General features: G+C 44.3%; 1 protein-coding gene across 6 annotated transcripts in view; it reads right to left on the bottom strand.

The window, feature by feature from the left end:
- Positions 1–7,850: 7,850 nt before the first annotated feature.
- Positions 7,851–22,578, bottom strand: part of LOC134349749 (regucalcin-like) — a 32,211-nt gene continuing 17,483 nt past the window's right edge. For all 6 annotated transcript variants that reach the window (XM_063054551.1, XM_063054550.1, XM_063054552.1 and 3 more), the window contains 3 exons: positions 21,665–21,796; positions 16,804–16,958; positions 7,851–7,990 (listed from right to left, as the gene is read on the bottom strand). In XM_063054551.1, coding sequence (XP_062910621.1) covers positions 7,940–7,990; positions 16,804–16,958; positions 21,665–21,796 — 338 coding nt within the window. In that variant the 3' untranslated portion in view covers positions 7,851–7,939. The remainder of the gene's footprint in view (positions 7,991–16,803; positions 16,959–21,664; positions 21,797–22,578) is intronic.

Below are 22,578 nucleotides of genomic sequence, written 5' to 3'. Positions count from 1 at the left end.
ATGAAACATATCAACTCCTGCCTGAGAAGTGACTTGGATCCGCTCCAATTTGCCTAACGACACAACAGGTCCACAGCAGATGCTATTCCATTGGCTCTTCACTTAATCCTGGAATATCTGGACAGCAAAGATGCATACATCAGGATGCTCTTCATTGACCACAGCTCTGCATTCAATCCTATCATCCCTTCAAAACTAATCAATAACCTTCAAGCCCTGGGTCTCAATAGCTCCTTCTGGAATTGGATCCTCGATTTCCTTACTAGCAGAGCCCAGTCAGTTTGCATTAGCAACATCTCCTCCACAATCTCCCTCAGCCTGGTGCACCACAAGGCTGTGTGCTTTAGCCCCCTGTACCACTGGCTTTATACTAATGACAATGAGGCTAAGCACAGCTCCATTGCCTACGACACCTCTATTGTTGGCTGAATCAAGGGTGGAGATGAATCAGTATGTGGGGAGGGGGGTGGAATTGAAAACCTGGCAAAGTGGTGCCACAACGACTATGTCTCTCTCAATGTCAGCAAGAGCAAGGAGCCGATTTTTGACTTCAGAAGCAGGAAGCGGAAGGTCCTTGAGCCACACCTCATCGGAGGATCAGAGGGTCATCTACTTTAAATTTGTCGATGCTAACACTTCAGAGGACCTGTCCTGGGCCCAGCACATAAGTGCAATTATGAAGAAAGCATGGCAGTGCCTCTACTTCCTTAGAAGTTTGCAAAGATTCAGCATGGCAGCAAAAACTTTGACAAACTTCCATAGATGTGTGCTGGAGAGTACATTGACTGGCTGCATCACAGACTGGTATGGAAACACCATTGCCCTTGAATGGAAAATCCCTAACAGCAGATCAAGTATCGCACACTCTCTCAGTGAGACCTCTATGTACTGTTTAAGGAAGCTTTCCAGAAGACATTTGACAAACTCTTTCCCATCCAGCCCTTTTACAGCGTGGGAGTCCCAGTCAATACATGGAAAGTTAAAATCATCTACTATAACAACCTTATGTTTCTTGCAACAGTCTGTGATCTCTCTACAAATTCACTCCTCTAAATCCCACGGACTGTTGGGTGGTCTATAATATAGCCCCATTAACATGGACATACCTTTCTTATCCCTCAGTTCCACCCATAAAGCCTCACCAGACAAGTTCTCCAGTCTGTCCTGACTGAGAACTGTTGTGACATTTTCCCTGACTACTAATGCCACCCCTCCCCCTTTAATGGTGTTGGGCACATGGCCAAGTGGTTAAGGCATTCGTCTAGTGATTTGAAGGTCACTAGTTCGAGCCTCAGCTGTGGCAGCGTGTTTGTGTCCTTGAGCAAGGCACTTAATCACACATTGCTCTAGTCTGTGCAAGGAGTGGCGCCCCACACACACTCCCAATCTGCGCCTTGTAAGGCATGAAAATGCCCGACACAGGCCTCTCATGGTCTGAGTCGATGTTCCCTCCCTCCCTCCCCCCCTTTAATCCGACTCGCTCTGTTGTGTCCGAAACGGCAGAACCCCAGAATATTGCACTGCCAGTCCTGCCCCTCCTGCATCCAAGTCTCACTAATGACTACAATATCATAATTCCATGAGTTGATCCATAGCCTGAGCTCAAGTGCCTTTCCTACAATACTTCTCGCATTGACATATATGCAGCTCGACATTAGTCGCACCATACTCAACCTTTTGATCCCTGACTTCGTCTGAGGCCTTAACTACATCTGTCTCCACAACCTCTCCATTATCTGTTCTGGCATTCTGTTCCCATCCCCCTGCAAGAGAGCCCAATGATCCAAAAGTCTGTCACCTCCCTCCTACACTAACTCCTTAGTCACATGTTAAACTGTATAACCTTCCTAGTTTTGGCCTCACCAGCACGTAACACAGGTAGCAATCCTGAGATCAAAACCTTGGATGTCCTGTCCTTTAACATAGCACCTAACCTCCTTTGCAGAACCTCGTCAACCTTTCTACCCATGTCATCGGTACCTACTTGGATCACAACCTCTGGCTGCTCACCCTTCCACTTAACAGTGCCGAGGACTCGATCTGTGATGTCCCGGCCCTGGCACCCAGGAGGCAACATGCCATCTGGGAATCTGGTCCTCGTCCACAGAACCTCCTTTCTGTTCCCCTAACAAATTCTCTGTCACCACAGGCCGCCTCTTCTCCTCCCTTCCCTTCTGAGTCATAGAGCTAGAGTCAGTGCCAGAGACATGACCGCTGTGATATCCCTCTGCCTCCCTCCAGCAGTTTCCAAAGTGATATACATGTTGTTGAGGGGATCGCCACAGGGGTACTCTACACTGGCTGTTTAATCTCTTTTCCCTACCTGACTGTAACTCAGACTCCTGTGTGTTACTTGGATGTAACTACCTCACTATAATATTATTTATTAATATTATTTCTTTTGTAGTTGCACAGTGTGTTGTCTTTTACATATTGTTGTTTATCCTCCTTGTTGGGTGCCATCTTTCATTGATCCTATTATGATTTGCTGAGTGTGCCCACAAATCTCAGGGTTGTATATCGGGACATAGTATGTACTTTGATGATAAATTTACTTTGAACTTTGAACAAAAGGTATCAGAGAACGTCTAAGAAATTTGCCAGACCCTTATTTTCTGAATTATCACTTTAAAGGTTTCACACTATTAGGATAAACCTCTGCTTATGTTCATCTTTATGCTCTTTTGCAGCAAAGAAGGGTGGAAGTATCTTCTCCGATATCTGGGCTTGGGAGACAACGGTTGGAGTTGTTTTCCTTACATTTTGAAGTAGGTAGTTGCTGGACTTGCCTTCTCATTTTAAGAAGGTTCCCTTCAGTCCCAAGAGACAGAAGAGACGGTCGATGAATTACGACTTTTTCCCCATTGTTCGGAAATTAAAAACTAGAGAGCACATCTTGAAAGTAAGGATTCCCAACCATTTTTATTGAATGGACCCCTACCATTATCTGAGGAATCTGGGGGCCCCAGGTTGGGAACCCTTGATTTAAAGTGAGAGGGGGAAGATTTAATCGGAACTTTTGAGGAGTAGATTTTTTACAGAGGGTGGAATGAGCTGTCAGAAGAAGTGGTTGAGGCAGGTACAATAACACATTTTAGAACATAGGACACTACAAGACAGTACAGACACTTCAGACCATGATGTTGTGCCGACCCTATAACCTACTCTAAGATCAGTATCACCCTACCCTCCTAAATGGCCCTCCATTTTTCTATCATCCATGTGCCTATCTAAAAGTTTCTTAAATGCCCCTAATGTATCTGGAAGATACATTGGTTGGCTGGTGATGTAGTGGCATCTGCATCAGACTTCGAGGCGAATGGTCTCGAGTTTGAATCTGGCCAGTTCCTTGTACACTTGAGCGTCGAGCTAGCAACTCAGTCTCATAAAAAACAGTCAAATGCTATGGATATGGCAAAAATACCACCTAATGTGGTACAAGGGGTGAAAAGGAACAACATATAACCGTGCAACACACATCAAAGTTGCTGGTGAATGCAGCAGGCCAGGCCGCATCTCTAGGAAGAGGTACAGTCGACGTTTCGGGCTGAGACCCTTTGTCAGGACTAACTGAAAGAAGAGCTAGTAAGAGATTTGAAAGTGAGATTCTTTCTCCTGTGGGCATACTCAGCTAATCTGTAGAACAGTAACTGTAAACAGGATCAATGAAAGAACAAGTAGAGCATAGAAGACAACAAACCGTGCAAATGCAAATATAAATAAATAGTAAAAAATAACAAGAGCATGAAATGACAAAATTAAGAGTCCTTAAAGTGAGATGATTGGTTGTGCGACACTAGAAATAGAATAACTGTAGTTCTCCCCTTTTGTTCATGAGCCTGATGGTTGAAGTAACTGTTCTTGAAGCTGGTGGTGCAGATCCTGGGGCTTTTGTAGCTTCTACCTGATGGCAGCAGTGAGAAAAGATCATGGCCTGGGTGGTGATGATCTCTGGTGATGTTGATGGATGCTGCCTTTACCACTCACCACTTTCTGTATAAAAAAATCTCACCTTTGACACCCCTCCTATATTTTCCTCCAATCACCTTAAAACTGCGCCCAAAAATCAGTCAGGGTCTATCCAAACCAGAGACCCTGGATCAACAGTTCCGTGCGAGCGGCACTTACCACACGAGACAGAGCTTACGTTGCCGGTAACCAACGTGAACACAAGAAATGCAGCTACGATCCAGGCAGAGTCATCAAGGCAGCAAAACGACAATACAAGGACAAGGTCCAGACACTACTCTCCACCAACAACATACGGGGCTTATGGTAAGGTCTGCACACCATCGCAGACTCAAAGCTAAACGCAGTGGTGCTGCCAACATCGCTGCCTCTCTCCCAGACGAGCTAATTCTTTTTAATGCTCGGTTCGATATCGCCAACACCGAGCCCCTGTGGAGAGCCACCAAAGCATCCTGCACCGTGGTCATCTCTGAAGCTGAGGTACACAGGTGTTTCCAACGAGCGGACAGTCGCAAGGCTGCAAGACCAGACAGCATCCCAGGGCGGGTACTCAGGATGTGCGTGGCATAACTGGCAGGTGTGTTTACAGACATTTTTAACCTCTCCTTCTCCCAGTTTAGAGAGCCCTCCTGCTTCAAAACATCCACTATTGTCCCGGTACCTAAAAAGACCAAGGTAACATGGCTGACTGACTGGCGCCCTGTCGCACTCACCTCAACAATAAGCAAATGCTTTGAGAGGCTGGTCAAGGACTACATCTGCAGCTTGCTACCACCCACACTGGACCCCCTACAATTCGCCTACCAACACAACCAATCAACAGATGATGCAATAGCTGCAGCTCTACCATCCTTACGCACCTGGAAAAGAGGGATGCTTATTTGAGCATGCAGTTCTTGGACTACAGTTCAGCATTCAACACCCTAATTCCCTCCAGGCTTGACAAGAAGCTCAGAGACCTCGGCCTTCATCCTGCCTTGTGCAACTGTATCATGGACTTCCTGTCAGATTGCCAGCAGGTGGTAAGAGTTGTCTCCCTCACCTCTGCCCCCTGACCCTCAACACAGGTGCCCCTCAGGGCTGTATCCTAAGCCCCCTCCTTTACTCTCTGTATACCCATGACTGTGTCGCCACCCACAGCTCCAATCTGTTAATTCAATTTGCTGACGATACTACATTGATTGGCCTTATATCAAATAATAACAAGGCAGCCTTCTTCAAAGAAGAAGTCGTCGCCCTGACACAGTGTTGTCAAGAAAACAACCTCTCCTTCAATGTCACAAATACAAAGGAGCTGGCTATGGACTGCAGGAGGAATGGAGACAGGCCAACCCCTATTGGCATCAATGGATCTGGGGTTGAGAAGGTGAACAGCTTTAAGTTCCTCAGCATCCACATCACCGAGGATCTCACGTGGTCTGTACATACCTGCTGTGTGGTGAGAAAAGCACAGCAGCGCCTCTTTCACCTCAGACAGTTGAAGAAGTTCAGCATGAGTCCCCAAATCCCAAGAACTTTCTACAGGGGCACAATTGAGAGCATCCTGACTGGCTGCATCAGTGCCTGGTATGGGAACTGTACCTTCCTCAATCGCAGGACTCTGCAGAGAGTGGTGTGGACAGCCCAGCTCATCTGTAGATGTGACCTTCCCACTGTTCAGGTCATTTACAGAGACAGGTGCGTATAAAGGGCCCAAAGGGTCATTGGGGACCTGAGTCACCCCAACCACAAACTGTTCCAGCTGCTACCATCCAGGAAACAGTTTATGTAGGCATCCCTTAGTCTCATGAGACCATGGATTTGCGCCTCGGAAGGTTTCTAGGGCACAGGCCTGGGCAAGGTTGTATGGAAGACCAGCAGTTGCCTATGCTGCAAGTTTCCCCTCTCCACGCCACCGATGTTGTCCAAGGGAAGGGCATTAGAACCTGTACAGCTTGGCACCGGTGTTGTCACAGAGCAATGTGTGGTTAAGTGCCTTGCTCAAGGACACACACGGTGCCTCAGCCAGGAAACAGTACTGTGGCATAAAAGACAGGACTATCAGGCTCCGGGACAGCTTCATCCACCAGGCCATCAGACTGAATAATTCATGCTGATACAATTGTATTTCTATGCTATATTGACTGTCCTGTTGTACATAGTATTTATTATATGTTACTATAAATTGCACATTGCATATTTAGACAGAGACGTAACATAAAGATTTTTACTCATGTATGTGAAAGATATAAGAGATAAAGTTAATTCAATTCAATTAAGCCCCCTCGTATTAGCAATTTTTAAAAGACAGTTGGACAGGTATGTGAATTGTTAAGGTTTAGAATGTTATAGGGCCTAATGCTGGAAAATGGGAAAGCTTGAATGGGCACCTTGGCAGCATAAACCAGATGGGCCAAAGGGCCTATTTCTGTGCAGTATTACTTTATATTTCTCCATCATCTGCCTTTGGATGCACCATTCTAAATTGCTCCTAAATCTCAACCTTCCACCAGTTCACCTTGCAGAATGTTTCAGGCTTTTTCTGTGCTCTGTGATTCTAAGTGGGGCTTTCTGCACGTGTAAAAACCTCACATCTTGTCTGCTTAAATTTGTTCAAAAACACCGGACACACTGAGGGATCAATATTTTTCATTATTACCCACAGTGCAGGGGACTATTAACATCGAAGGGAGCAGGAAAAGCCAAGTGCTATCAGTCAGATGCTGCTTGGAATCTAGTCACTAAACCAATGCAGGAACCTGCACAAACCCCCAGCCCCCCAGGAGAAAAATCAATTACGTTTATAATAGCTCACATTTTCAGACTGTATGTAGAAGGTTATTCAATCTCTGCATTTGGCATTACTGATAAAATTATCACTGTGCATTGTGGTGACACAGTGGCGGAACAGTTCGTACAGAGTTAGCACATTCTGTCTGTGCATGCATGAGTTCCCTCTCACCTCCAAAGCACGTGCTGTTATTAGGAAGACTGCCTGCTGTAAATTGCCCCAAGCGTGGAGAAAGGGGGACGAGAGAGGGAAGGGGTCGTGGGGAAATAAGTGGGAGAGCGAGACTGATAACTTTGCTGAGAGTTAACAGTGAACTCAGTGGGTTGATCACTTCCTTCAGTGTCTCAGGAGAAACTAGAAATGGATGGGAGAATTTCCCCGCACAAATTTAGAAATGAGACGGTAGTGAAGCGACTTGCATAATGTTCTGCCAGCGGCGGTGACACGGGTTCATTTCCCACCGCTGTCTATAAGGCGTTTGTATGTTCTGCCCGTGACAGTGTGTGTTTCTTCCGGGTGCTTTGGTTTTCTCCCAAATTCCAAAGACTTACGGGTTAGCAGGCTAATTGATCACACGAGTGTAATGGACAGCACAGGCTCATCAGGCCAGAAGAGGCTGTTAATGTGCTGTATCTCTCAATAAGTTTTTTTAAAAAACAGCATAACACTGTGGTTCATTTATGACCATTTTCTCACATTTTAAAGCTAAATGGGTGCATACACTTTCCCAATGCAATAAAAAGGATTCTCGAAAATGTTGAAAATCCCAATATGCTGTACTTTTACAAGCTTGCTTCCTGGAGAGGATCCTTACATCTTCTGCGAATAAACCCCCGGAATAACTCAAGGCATTGAATTGTTCACCATAGTTACGCACTGGTGAATTACTGGCACGGTCGTCAATGGGAGAACAAAGATCCCATAGAATACACCAACAGAAAGAGTCTCCACGTTTTGAAGAGGCTCAGAAGCGAGAGTGAGAAGGAAAGGCCACATTTACCCCTCTTGGACAGAAGTAACTTTGTTAGGACTTTTTCTATACCGTGAATTAGCACTACTGTTATAGTTCTACATCTGCACACATTGAATAGAAAACTGTAAGTCAGTAGAGTTAGATATAGTGTAATTTTTATTCATTTTGTTCATGCAGCTGTTTGCTGGGTCTCTTTTCCATTGGCAGTGAAGCTGCTAGGAAATTTTCTATCCCATGAAAGAATGTGGCGGAATCCCCTTCACGCCCAGTCCTGTAACCTGGGAAACAGAAATAAAATGGCACTCATTCACTTTGAAATTTCTTGTTTACATCTTCAAAGTATCTGCCAGTAAATAGTTAAACTTCTCCTCATAAATCTTTGAAAAATTATACAGATTTTAGTCAGAGCGAACTCAACAGGGAACACACGCAAATGTGATGGAGGAACTCAGCAGGCCAGGCAGCATCGATGGAAAAGAGTACAGTACTCATCCTCACCCTCACCCTCGCGGAGCAATTTACAGCAATTTACAGCATGTCCTTTGGAGGTGAGAGGGAACTCATGCAGGCACAGAGAGAATATGCAGACTGTACTCTTTTCCGTAGATGCTGCCTGGCCTGCTGAGTTCCTCCAGCATTTTGTGTGTGTTGCTCGGACTTCCAGCATCTGCAGACTTTCTCTTGTTTGTGATTGGACTCAGCAGGGAGATCACAATGGTAAAAGGCAACAAGTATATGAACCATTCATGCAAATGTGATGGAGGAGCTCAGCAGGTCAGGCAGCCTCTATAAAGGGGAAAAATCAGTTGACATAGCAGGCTAAGGCCCTTCATCAAGACTGGAGAGGGAGGGGGCAGAAACCGGAATAGGAAGGTGGTTGGGGGGAGGGGAAGGAGTTCAAGTTGGAAAGTGATAAGTGAGGCTAGGTGAGGAGTAGGTGGGTGGGTCAGGTACGTGGGGGGAGTGTTGAAGAATAAGTCTGAGAGTTGATAGGTGAAAGAGGTAAAGAGCTGAAGGAGAAGGAACCTAACAGAGGACAGTGGTTCATGGGAGAGAGGGAAGGAGGGAGAACCAGAGGGAGGTGATGTGCAGGTGAAGAGAGGGGGGAAATTGGTAACCAGAGTTGGGTATAGAAAGTGAGGGGGAATAATTACTTTTCATGCCATCAGGTTCGAGGCTACCTGGGCAAAATATGAGGTGCTACTCCTCCAACTTCAGTTTGGCTTCATCACGGCTGTGGAAGAGGCCATGGACTGACATGTCAGAAAGGGAATGGGAAGTCAAGTTGAAATGGGCAGCCACCTGGAGTTTCTGCTCTTTGTGGCAGACAGAACAAAGGTGCTCGACGAAGCAGTCCCCCAGTCTGCACAGGTCTCTCCAATGTAGAGGAGGTCGCACCAGGGGTATATGAACCAAACTAATGAATAGACTCCCACTAATAATGCCCTGTGAAACACTACTAAAGTTGGTTTCAACACTTGTGAACTTGAAAATTTTGCTCCCAATCAGAATACTTGGTTACCTGCGAACAGACGGAAAGGTAAATTATAGTAAAGCTTGTTTGTGGCAGAATCTGGTTGAACTGCGATGTCTTCAGTGAAACCTGATGCCCACGAGTGGGCAAGCAGATGCATTAAGCCCACTTGGGAAGACACCAGTAGAAGCCAGCATTCATGGAATAGAACCCAGCACAGAGCAAATGGCTTCAGGAGAGGAGGGGGTCAGGAGAACATCAATGCATAAAATAAATAAAAAGAAGTACAAACGTGAGAAAGTCTGCGGATGCTGGGAATACAAAGCAACACACACTAAATGCATTCACCACTTGCACTGGCAGTTTATTCCACACTCTCCCTGCCCTCAGGGTGAAGAAATCCCCTCTCATGTTCCCCTTAACATTTCACCTTTCACACTTAACCCATGACCAGTCTCACCCAACCTCAGAGAAAAAAGTCTGCTTACATTTACCCTATCTATAGGATATATATTGATAGGTACCCTATCTATACTCCTCATCATTTTCCAGTCTGACTCTTCATGACCTCATGGACCATAGGGTCCATAGGGTTTTCATGGCAAGGTACAGAAGTAGATTGCCAGGCCTTTCTTCCATGCAGATATTGCTGCTGCCCTGGTTGGGACCCGGCTGGGTTTGAACTCAGGACTGTTTGCCTGGAAGTCCAGTGCTGATGCCACTACACCATCAGCCAGCCCTATCATTTTGTATACCTCTAACAAATCTTCCCTCATTCTCCTATGCTCCTGGGAATAAAGTCCAAACTTATTCAACCTTTCCCTATAACCCAGATCCTCCAGTCCTGGCAAAATCCCTGCAAATTTTCACTGTACTTTTTAAAATTGTTTGGGCACGTGTGGGCACGTGTCCAAGTGGTTAAGGCATTGGGCTAGCCTGAAGGTCGTGAGTTCAAGCCCCAGCCAAGGCAACGTGTTGTGTCCTTGAGCAAGGCACTTAATCACACATTGCTCTGCGACGACACTGGTGCCAAGCTGTGTGGGTCCTAATGCCCTTCCCTTGGACAACATTGGTGTCGTGGAGAGGGGAGACTTGCAGCATGGGCAACTGCTGGTCTTCCATACAACCTTGCCCAGGCCTGCGCCCTGAAGAGTGAAGACTAACGGCAGCCTTTATTTGATATCTTCAGGTAGGTGACCAGAACTCCAAATTAGCCCTCACCAATGTCTCATACAACTTCAACTAATATCCTAACAACCTGGATGTGAATGTAAGAGGTATGGTTAGGAAGTTTGGCAAGGACAGGAAAATTGGAGGCGCTCTGGAAACTAAGGAACGTTTGTTTCCACAGCAGCAAATAAATCCGCTGGGAAGTTGGGCAAAGCATTGGAAAATGGGATTTAATCTCAACAAGTGTGAGGTCAGAATCAGAATCAGGTTTATTATCATCGGCATGCGTCGTGAAATTTGTTAACTTAGCGGCCGCAGTTCAATGCAATACATGACAATATAGAAAGAAAAATTTAAAAAGTAAATCAATTACAGTAAGTATATATATACATTAAATTGTTAAATTAAAAATAGTGCATAAACAGAAATATTTTTTTTAAAAAGTGGGGTAGTGTTCATGTCCATTTAGGAATCGGATGCTTCCCCCTACCCCACACACTAGACGGTGATGTGGCCAGTCAAAATGCTCTCCATGGCACATCTAAGAAGTTTTCAAGTGTTTTAGGTGACAAACCAAATCCCTTCAAACTCATAATGAAATATAGCCACTATCTTGCCTTCTTTAGAGTTGCATCAATATGTGGGGACCAGGTTCAATCCTCAGAGATCTTGACACCCAGGAACTTGTAATTGCTCACTCTCTCCACTTCTGATCCCTCTCTGAGGATTGGTTTGTGATCCTCATCTTACCCTTCTTGAAGACCACAATCAGCTCTTTCGTCTTACTGACATTGAGTGCTAGATTGTTCTGCGACACCACTCAACTAGCTAGTATATCTCGCTCCTGTACACCCTCTCATCCCTGTCGGAGATTCTGCCTACAATGGTTGTAGCAGTGCATTTTGGGATGCCAAATAGAGAAGGGTATACACAGTAAACAGCAGAATATTGGTAAGCAGAGAGACATTGGGGTTCAAGGCCCCGGTGAATTAAACAGGTCAATAGGGGTAGTGAAGGTGGCAAATGACATGCTTGCATTAATGGATTTGGGGCCTGGAGTATAACAGGTGGGATATTATGTTGCAACTTTGATGCACCTTCAGTTACTCCAAAAGACTGAAGTGGGGTAAATACTGTAAGGCTTTTATTTGCAGTAAAATATGACTTCCAGCATGCTGAGTGTCTGCCCGTGGTCTGAGGAGGAGGGGCAAGGTGAAATCACCTTTATTCAGGGGTCTGTGGGAGGAGCCACAGGGGCAATCAGCAGAGGGGCGTGTCCAGACAGGTAACCCAGTTACAACATATATATATATGGTTTACCACAAACTTTATGAAACACTAGTTAGACAGCACTTGGTATGTTGTAGGCGATTCTGGTCACCACACTATAAGAAAATTGTGATTGTACTGAGGAGTGTCCTCAGGCTTGTTGACTGATTTGGAGGACTTCAGTATTAGGGCGAGATTGGACAGGCTGAGTTTGCTTTCCCTGGTACGAAAGAAGCTCAGTGGTGACCTGATAGAGATAAAATATATAAAATTGTGAGAGGCATACAGTACTGTGCAAAAGTTCCAGGCACATATTTATAACTAGGATGCGTAAGACTTTTGCACAGTACTGTAGTAATTTTATGTATTGCACTGTACTGTTGCCACAGAAAAAAAACAATTTCATGACATATGTGAGTGATGATAAACCTGATTCTGTCATGGGTCTCTATTGTGGACTGAGAGTGGGAAGGGGACAGGGAGAGGAGAATCATGGTTGGGAAAAGGGGAAGTAAGTGGGGAGGGAGCGGGAAGTACCAGAGAGGGATTCTGAAATGATCAATAAACAATTGTTTAGAATCAAATGTCCTTGACTGGTGTCTCAGGACTGTGTGTGTCTGCACCCGTGCCAACCTCCTGCCGTTGGCACTCCTTCTTTGCCACCTGTCCCACACCCCTCCCCCAGTGCTCCACCATCGCCATTTCCAACATCCTTTGCTCTTGTCAGATTAACAAACCCAACATAGAACAGTAATACACAGAACATGCCATTCGACCCACAATGTCTGTGCTAAGCACTGTGCCAATTTAAACATCCCATCTGCCTACACATGCTCTATATCCCACCACCCCTGCCTGTCTAAATGCCTCTTAAACGTTGTCATTGTATCTGCTTCCACCTCTACCCTGGCAGCCTGCTATAGGGACAGTGCCTATAAAAGTTATTCACCACCAACCCCCTGGAAGGTTTAATGATTTACAACAATGAATCACAGTGGACTTAATTTGGCTTTTTTGACACTGATCAACAGAAAAAGACTTTTTCATGCCAAAGTGAAATCAGACCTCTAAAGTAATCTAAATTAATTACAAATATAAAACACAAAATAATCAATTGCATAAGTATTCACCCCTCCCCGCCTTTAATATGACACAGCAAATCATCACTGGTACAGCCAATTGGTTTTAGAAGTCACATAATTAGTTAAATGGAGATCACCGTGTGCAGTCAAGGTGTTTCATTTGATTGTAGTAAAAATACACCTGTGTCCGGAAGGTCCAACTGCTCTGAGTCAGTATCCCGGCAAAAACTACACCATAAAGACAAAAGAACACTCCAAGCAATTCTGTGAAAAGGCTATTGAAAAGCACAAGTCAGGAGATGGATACAAGAAAATTTCCAAGTCACCGAATATCCCTCAAGAGTACAGTCAAGACAATCATCAAGGAATGAAAAGAATATGGCACAGGTGTAAATCTGCCTAGAGCAGGCCATCCTCAAAAACTGAGTGACCATGCAAGAAGGGGACTAGTGAGGGAGGCCACCAGGAGACCTATGATAACTCTGGAGAAGTTACGCTGAGATAGGAGAGACTGTGCATACAACAACTGTTGCTCAGGTACTTCACCAGTCGCAGCTTTATGGGAGAATAGCAAAGAGAAAGTCACTGTTGAAAACAACAGCTCTCACAGCTATCTGGACTATTCCTCTTTTCACCCTGTCTCTTGCAAAAACGCCATCCCCTTCTCGCAATTCTTCCGTCTCCGCCGCATCTGCTCTCAGGATGAGGCTTTTCATTCTAGGACGAGGGAGACGTCTTCCTTTTTTAAAGAAAGGGGCTTCCCTTCCTCCACTATCAACTCTGCTCTTAAACGTATCTCCCCCATTTCACGTACATCTGCTCTCACTCCATCCTCCCGCCACCCCACTAGGAATAGGGTTCCCCTGGTCCTCACCTACCACCCCACCAGCCTCCGGGTCCAACATATTATTCTCCGTAACTTCTGCCACCTCCAACGGGATCCCACCACTAAGCACATTTTTCCCTCCCCCCCTTTCTCTGCTTTCCGCAGGGATCGCTCCCTACACAACTCCCTTGTCCATTCGTCCCCCCCATCCCTCCCCACTGATCTCCCTCCTGGCACTTATCCGTGTAAGCAGAACAAGTGCTACACATGCCCTTACACTTCCTCCCTCACCACCATTCAGGGCCCCAAACAGTCCTTCCAGGTGAGGCAACACTTCACCTGTGAGTCGACTGGGGTGATATACTGCGTCCGGTGCTCCCGATGTGGCCTTTTATATATTGGCGAGACCCGACACAGACTGGGAGACCGCTTTGCTGAACATCTGCGCTCTGTCCGCCAGAGAGAGCAGGATCTCCCAGTGGCCACGCATTTTGATTTCGCGTCCCATTCCCATTCTGACGTGTCTGTCCACGGCCTCCTCTGCTGTGGAGATGGGGCCGCGCTTGGGTTGGAGGAACAACACCTTATATTCCGTCTGGGTAGCCTCCAACCTGATGGCAAGAACGTCGACTTCTCTGGCTTCCGCTGGTGCCCCAACTCCCCCTTGTACCCCATCTGTTACTTATTTTTATACACACATTCTTTCTCTCGCTCTCCTTTTTCTCCCTCTGTCCCTCTGAATATACCCCTTGCCCATCCTCTGAGTCCCCCCCCCTTGTCTTTCTTCCCGGGCCTCCTATCCCATGATCCTCTCGTGTCCCTTTTGCCTATCACCTGTCCAGCTCTCGGCTCTATCCCTCCCCCTCCTGTCTTCTCCTATCATTTTGGATCTCTCCCTCCCCCTCCAACTTTCAAATCCCTTACTCACTCTTCCTTCAGTTAGTCCTGACGAAGGGTCTCGGCCTGAAACGTCGACTGCACCTCTTCCTAGAGATGCTGCCTGGCCTGCTGCGTTCACCAGCAACTTTTATGTGTGTTGCTTGAATTTCCAGCATCTGCAGAATTCCTGTTGTTTGCGTTGAAAAAAACTCACATGAAATCTCAGCTAGAGTTTGCTAGAAGGCATGTGGGAGACTCTGAAGTTAGCTGGAAGGTTCTATGGTCTGACAAAACCAAAATTGAGCTTTTTGGCCACCAGACTAAATGCTACGTTCAGTGTAAGCCAAACACCACACATCATGAAAAACACACCATCCCTACTGTGAAGCATGGTGGTGGCTGCATCATTCTGTGGGGATGCTTCACTGCAGCAGGCTCCAGAAGGCTTGTGAAGGTAGAGGGTAAAATGAATACAGCAATGTACAGGGAAATCCTGGAGGAAAACCTGATGCAATCTGCACGGGAACTGCGACTTGGGAGAAGATTTGCTTTCCAACAAGACAATGACCCCAAGCATAAAGCCAAAATTACACAGGAATGGCTGAAAAACAACGAAGTTAATGTCCTGGAGTGGCCAAATCAGAGTCAAGACCTCAATCTAATTGAGAATTTGTGACTGGACTTCAAAAGGGCTGTTCACTCACAATCCCCATGCAATCTGACAGAGCTTGGGCAGTTTTGTAAAGAAGAATGAGGAAATATTGCAGTGTCCAGATATGCAAAGCTGATACAGACCTATCCACACAGACTCAAGGCTGTAATTGCTGCCAAAGGTGCATCTACTAAATACTGACTTGAAAGGGGTGAATACTTGTGCAATCAATTTTGTGTTTTATATTTGTAATTAATTTAGATCACTTTGTACAGATCTGTTTGCACTTTGACAAGAAAGAGTTTTTAATCTGTTGATCAGTGTCAAAAAAGCCAAATTATATCCACTGTGATTCAATGTTGTAAACAATAAAACATAAAAACTTCCAAGAGGGATAAATACTTTTTATAGGCACTGTAACTACTGTGTAAAAACTTTCCTCACAAATCTCCTTTACACTCCTGTTCTCTTTTCCTAAATCTACACCCTCTAAAATTTAATATTTACACTGAGGTTGGGTGAGACTAGACTAGAACTGATGGGTTGAGAGTGAAAGGTGAAATGTTTAAGGGGAACATGAGGAGAAATTTCTTCACTCGGAGGGTGGAGAGAGTGTGAAACGAAACGCTAGTGCAAGTGGGGGATACAGGTTTAATTTCAACTTTTAAGAGAAATTTGGATAAGTACATGGCTGGGAAGGGTATGGAGGGCTATGGTCCAGGTGCATGTCGATGGGTCTGTGGGATGGGTCGATGGGAGTGCTGTAGTTTTCTATGGCTCTATGACTAACTGATTGATGCCACTAGAAATGTTGGTTTAATTGCCCATCTACACAATATCAGCAGAGCAATGTTGAGCAGAGCAAACCTGGTCAAGGCAACCTGATTCAATGAAGGACAAACCAGACAGGTTCTTTGATCAGGCAGCATCTATGGGAAAAATGTACAATTGATGTTTCGGGCCGAGACCCTTCAGAAGGATTTCCAGCATCTGCAGATTTTCTCTTGTTTGAGGTTCTTTGCTGCTGACTGGCACTCTCCATTGGAAAGCATTTCTGTATGAAAATTTCGGGAGTTTTCTATCCCAGAGGGATGTGGAGGCTAAGTCATGAAGAGGACGTTTTAAGATGGGTATCAAAGGCTATGGAAAACTAGTACAAAAGAAGGAGTTGATCAGCCATGATGATACTTATTTCGTAACAATTATTTCATTATCCTTTACACTTGTGTACAGAAAAAGGCATCAAACAATCTTGAACTGAGTGGTGCGTCAGTCCCGAGGAGTGTGGTGGCCTACTCCTGTCCCTATTCTCTCATGCTCCTGAATTGTTGACTGTGCCATCTGCCAGCCAAACAGTCACATCCTGCCCACCTCTGCACCTGAACCATGGGCACCCGAGTGTAATGCAGACCATCTGCGATTATCCTGGGATGCGACAACTTCCATTCTCACTTCTTCAAATTTGATATTTCCACCCCAGAGGAAGACTCTCTCTACCCAGCTTGTGCCTGTCATAATCTGCATACTTTTATCAGGTTGTGCTTCAGTCTCCAATGCTCCAGAGAAAACAATCGCTCCTTATAGCAAATGCTCATGAATCCTGTTTCTGTGCGGTATTGCTCTTTAAATCTAGATTAAAAAGTTGAAGGGATGGGGCGAAGACATGTGGGCGGATGTCCCATTAAAACACAACTCCATTGCCAATGGCGTTCAGCATTTAGACAGATGACTCAGTTTACCTTAAAAATCCCACCAGCCAGTGGCTCCCTCTGAAGTGACTTTTGGTCCATCCTTTTGGTAGCTGATGTTACGTAAAGATCAGCATAATCTTTTCCTCCAAAACAGCAAGATGTTGTCTTACTGACAGGCAGTTTCACTGTCTGTATCTTTTTACCTGCAATAAAGAACATCCTTGGTTACTCGTACAACTATGTGCATTGGACTGGACACAACTTTGATTACGACCATACAATAATGAGATATAGAAGCAGAATTAGGCCATTTGGCTCATCGAGTCTGCTCCATAGCTGATTTATATCTGATCATGCCTCATTAATATTACATTCCCAACAAACTCCAATGGGAACAACATTCTATGGCATTGAAAGAGGGAAATGAATGACAGGGAAAGAAATAATGTATTGCAGTGGAAGTTAGAAAAGCAAACATCATTGAAGGGGAGAAGAGTAAACAATGGTGAGGAGAAGGGGCTTTACACTGGAGAGGTAGAGTGCAGAACGAGCCAGGGTGTGGGGATTGAAAGGGCTGAGCAGTGGCAGTAAGAACTGAAGGAGCAAGGTCTTCAACCATCACTTGAATGAAAGACAAGTTCATAGACCAGGACAAAGTCAATGTTATTATTAAAGTATGTATATGTCATCACAGACTACTTTGAGGTTCATTTTCTTGCAGGCATTTACAGGAAAATAAAGAAATACAATAAAATTTAGGAAAACTATGCATAATAAAAGACTGACAAACAACCAATGTGCATAAAGAATACATATAGAGCAAATAAATAAACAAATAATACTGAGAACATAAATTGTAGAGTCCTTGAAAGTGAGTATGTGGGTTCTGGATTCTGTGGAGAGTTATCTATGCTGGTTCAGAAGCCTGATGGCTGAAGGTAATAATAATTCATGAACCTGGCAGTTCAACTCCATGGAATTCCCCTTCGGCCTGCCAAGGCCATAAGACCATAAGATATAGGAGCAGAATTTGGCCATTCAGCCACTGAGTCTGCTGTGTCATTTCATCATGCCTGATTTATTATCTTTCTCAACCCCATTCTCCTACCTTCTCCCTATAACCTTTAACATCCTTACTAATCAAGAACCTATCACCTTCTGCTTTAAAGATACACAATGACTTCGCCTCCACAGCTGTCTGTTGCAATGAATTCCACAGATGCACACCCTATGGCTAAGAAATTCCTCCTTATCTCTGTCCTAAAGCGACTCCCTTCTATTCTGAGGCTGTGCCCTCTGGTCCTAGACTCCCTCACTATGGAAAAATATCCTCTCCAAGTCCGCTCTATCTTGGCCAATGGTCCAAACCTTTTTGGGTTGCTGCCCCTTGGCTCCGAAGCCACACTCATAGTGTCCCCCTCTCCCTGTCCAGCCATTACATAAAAACTATAAAGGTGTACAATGCACGGTGAAAGAAAATAGGAACTGCAAATTCAAAGCAGTAACAAATAATTGCAAATATATTCAAATCTAGTTAATATTACAAACAAAATTATTTATTAATTACAGTAAAATCTATTTTCATCAACAATATTAAAGCACACATTAGTAGTCCAACTATTCACTCCTTCGTTGCCTTTTCACCTTTCAATGAGGCTTGGTGAAACATCAGGCTGAATATCATTCAGGAGTCTCAAATACCCACTCTTAGTAATTTGCAATCTATTTTGCTGCTTCGAAAGAAGTTAGGCAATTGCACTGAAACCACACTCCACTAACTATGGTGTTGGGAAGGCAATGAAAAACATCTTCACCCTTTCTCCACGGTGCAGGATAGCGTTCAGAGATTTACTTCTGCAATCAAATGACTCGATATGATTTTTTGAACCTCAGCTTCCATTCAAGATAATTTTGTAGCAAGATCAGTTCTTCCTCCATCCTTCCTGTTAATTCCTCATTACAAGTTTTCGGAAATGGATAATTACCCAGTCTGGAATTTGGGTCAAGATCCTGAATCCTATCGGACATGACTTTATGCAGCTTAACCAGGTGGGCACTGTATACAAGAAGATCATCATCTGGTATTCTTTCTTTCTCTTCCAACTCAGAGAGGATCAGAAAATGGAAAAGGTCATGATACCCAGTACTGCACTTAAATAAAGTTAACTTGGACAGCTGTGGAGACAACTGACCTGACTTTAATAAGATTCACATCATTTCCTTACAATTGAAGATTTCATTAAACTTTGTGAATAATTCTGACAAATGAGCAATGCCATCCTAATATTCATGAACTGATTACTGAATGAAGGATTCAAGTCTTCAAAGAATTTTATCCCAGTTTCAAAACATAGAAACATAGAAAATAGGTGCAGGAGTAGGCCATTCGGCCCTTCGAGCCTGCACCGCCATTCAGTATGATCATGGCTGATCATCCAACTCAGAACCCTGTACCTACCTTCTCTCCATACCCCCTGATCCCTTTAGCCACAAGGGCCATATCTAACTCCCTCTTAAATATAGCCAATGAACTGGCCTCAACTGTTTCCTGTGGCAGAGAATTCCACAGATTCACCACTCTCTGTGTGAAGAAGTTTTTCCTAATCTCGGTCCTAAAAGGCTTCCCCTTTATCCTCAAACTGTGACCCCTCGTTCCGGACTTCCCCAACATCGGGAACAATCCTCCTGCATCTAGCCTGTCCAATCCCCTTTAGAATTTTATACGTTTCAATAAGATCCCCCCTCAATCTTCTAAATTCCAGAGAGTATAAGCCTAGTTGATCCAGTCTTTCATCATATGAAAGTCCTGCCATCCCAGGAATCAATCTGGTGAACCTTCTTTGTACTCCCTCTATGGCAAGAATGTCTTTCCTCAGATTAGGGAACCAAAACTGCACACAATACTCTAGGTGTGGTCTCACCAAGGCCTTGTACAACTGCAGTAGTAGCTCCCTGCTCCTGTACTCGAATCCTCTTGCTATCTCAGTGTCTCAGTTAGTTTCCTTTTGAAAGCCAACTGATTTCTGTGGGCAAAAGCAAAAGAAATTCTCAACACAAAGCTCCTGAAATACAGTAGTCAAGAACTGAGAGCATGGGACTTGATTTTTTATACCACTGTGATAACAGGATTGAATGATTTGTGCAGCTGATCACTTAGGTTTATTTGCGACAAGGTGCTGTCTGTGAATTACACAGTAAATGGTAAATATATTAGGTGCAGACTTTTTCAAGAAAGTAATAACCGCACAGTGGCATCCTGTGATTGATGGTGCCCCATCTGTTGCATAAGCAAGAACGTTGGTGAGTGCAATGTCTTTCTCTTTGATAAATTGCTCAACAACCTAAATATTGACTGCCCCTTTGTATCTGTTTCTAGTGTCCTTGCTAGTAATAACACTGGAATCATATTTTCATCTTTTATGAAGCGAACATAGCTAAGAAGCAATAATTCATTGCTTTGGCAAAGTTAAATCATCAACAGAGCAAACATTGTTGTCCTAAGTATGTTGCACATTGTACCTTCCACATTCTCAGACACTTCATCTATTCGTCTTTGAACAGTGTTGTTGCTGAACGCAATCCCTTTAATTATTTGGTCTGGTGACATATGCAAAATCATACTCAGAACCTCCCTTACTGCTGGCAGAATCAGTTCTTCTCCAATTGTATGGGGCTTTCCAGATTCAGCAATGAGCAATGGAATGCTGTATGAAGCGCACGAACCATCACTGTTTTGTTGTGAACTGCTGGCAAACATGTTTTGAAGGGTTTTCCATTTCTGAACATTTTCATGAAGTGACTGAAAATAAACCAAGTTCTTGTTTGCTTTATCAGAGTGTATTCTCTTCAAATGTTCAAGGAGCTTGGATTGTTTCATTGCTTCATTTGGAAAAAAATGTTTTGACCTTTGGCTACTGTTGGTTGCTTGGTGCTGGTATAAATCCATATTTCAGATACTTCACACTATACTGCCTATACTTCCTTCTCCTATGGTCTGCTTCGGCCATTTTCATTATGAATTAACAACCACGGTCAATCACATATTGTTTTAAGTCCAAGTGCTGTGATCAATAATGGTGGAGGTTACGACATCATCATACCTCAGACAAAACCTGACCCCTCTGCGTGAAAGTACACAAAGTGAGGCAGCAATATCTATCTTGATTGGGCCGTGGACTAGAGAAATGTGGTCGAGACCATTTGAAAGGCAGATTCTAAATGTTACCTAATTCACAGGAGCTGTGTCACTACGTATTTAGAGTATGAGAGTCGTACTAGCTAACACTGCACCACAGTAGTGAAAGGCAATAATGCTCGAGATGGGTCTAGAAATAACACAATTTCTTCAGTCCAGATTTCACATAATATGCCAAATACAGAAGTGTCCCATTGCTTTATTACAACTATAACTTTGCTTCGAGCAAAGTCTAAGTAGATTAGCAAGATTTGAGGTGATCAAATGATCAATGTAATCAATTATGAGGCGCTAAGGATCAAATGCTTATAATTTAAAATGTAATCCCTCAGCTAACCCCTCTTGCTACTGGGCGCCCCTTTACAAACTCACTCACCCCCGGGGGTGGGGGGATATCGCCCACTTTGGGAACTAGATCTTTCAATATTTCATAGATTTCAAATTGTACTCCAGGGAGCGCGAAGCGCAGAATCAAATATCGCTGTGATGATTGTACACTCTAGTATCAATTGTTTGGCGACAATAAAGTAAAGTAAATTGTGCAGTATTTGACAGGAATTAGATACCCCCTCATTCCTCTCAGTTAGTGTATGAGTCAGAACGCTCCCAAATCCTAATTTCTAGTTTCTCCTTCCTTATCCCTGATTCTTTCTCCCACCCTAGGCTCTTGCTTGGGATGAACTAAACAGAAATCTCCTGAAGTAGTGTTCTCACCTGTCTCTGGGTCAATACGAAGGACGCTCCCGCCATTATAACAAGCAACCCAGAGCTTCCCTTCTTGGTCAATGCATTGCCCGTCAGGTATGATCTCACTTTGTTCAAGCTTGTAAACGACCCTTCGATTTGCTATTCAAAATATGCAGATATTTCACAAATGATTACTACTTCTTGTACATATTTTATCTTACAGGCATTGAAAATCAATAAACTAAGTCTGGCAATCTGAAGTAAAACAGAAAGTGCTGGAAACACTCAGCAGGTCAGGCTGCATCTGTGGGAAGAGAAATAGTTGACGTTTCAGGTCTTGTTTGCTTCAAGAGAACTGGGGAAGAAGGAGAACAATTATTTTTAGGGACACACACAAAATGTTGGAGGAACTCAGCAGACGAGGCAGCATCTATGGAGAGGAACGAACAATCAATGTTTTGGGCTGAGACCCTTCATCAGGACAAGTCACAGTCCGAAACATTGACTGTTCATCCCCCTCCGCAGGTGCCCTCTGGCTTGCTGGGTTCTTCCAACATTTTGCGTGCATAGAACAACAAGCAGAAACTCGTGAAGTATTTGGAGAATGAATAGATGCATAGTTGAACTGAGACCGAGTAATCACATTCACTCGCTATGACGTATTTAGTCACAGGAGTAGAATTAGGCCATTTGGCCCATTAAGTCTGCTCTACCATTCAATCATAGCTGTTTTGTTTGCCCTCTCGTGATATTTATTCCACTCCTGTGATTGCTACAAGAGTCTGCTTGCTCTGCTCACCCGCTGATCCACAATTGGCTGTCCACCTGCTAGACAGACTACTAAAATGTTGGACAAGTGAGTGCAGTTGCCACACTACTTAATACCAATAAGGTTCTAATGAGGGGCAACAACAGGCCATAGAAGTAGCCAGCTCCAACTT

Source organism: Mobula hypostoma, chromosome 7, assembly GCF_963921235.1.
Source record: "Mobula hypostoma chromosome 7, sMobHyp1.1, whole genome shotgun sequence".
NCBI lineage: Eukaryota > Metazoa > Chordata > Chondrichthyes > Myliobatiformes > Myliobatidae > Mobula > Mobula hypostoma.
Note: the sequence above shows the minus strand (reverse complement) of the source record. Positions and strands in the feature narration are given on the sequence as shown.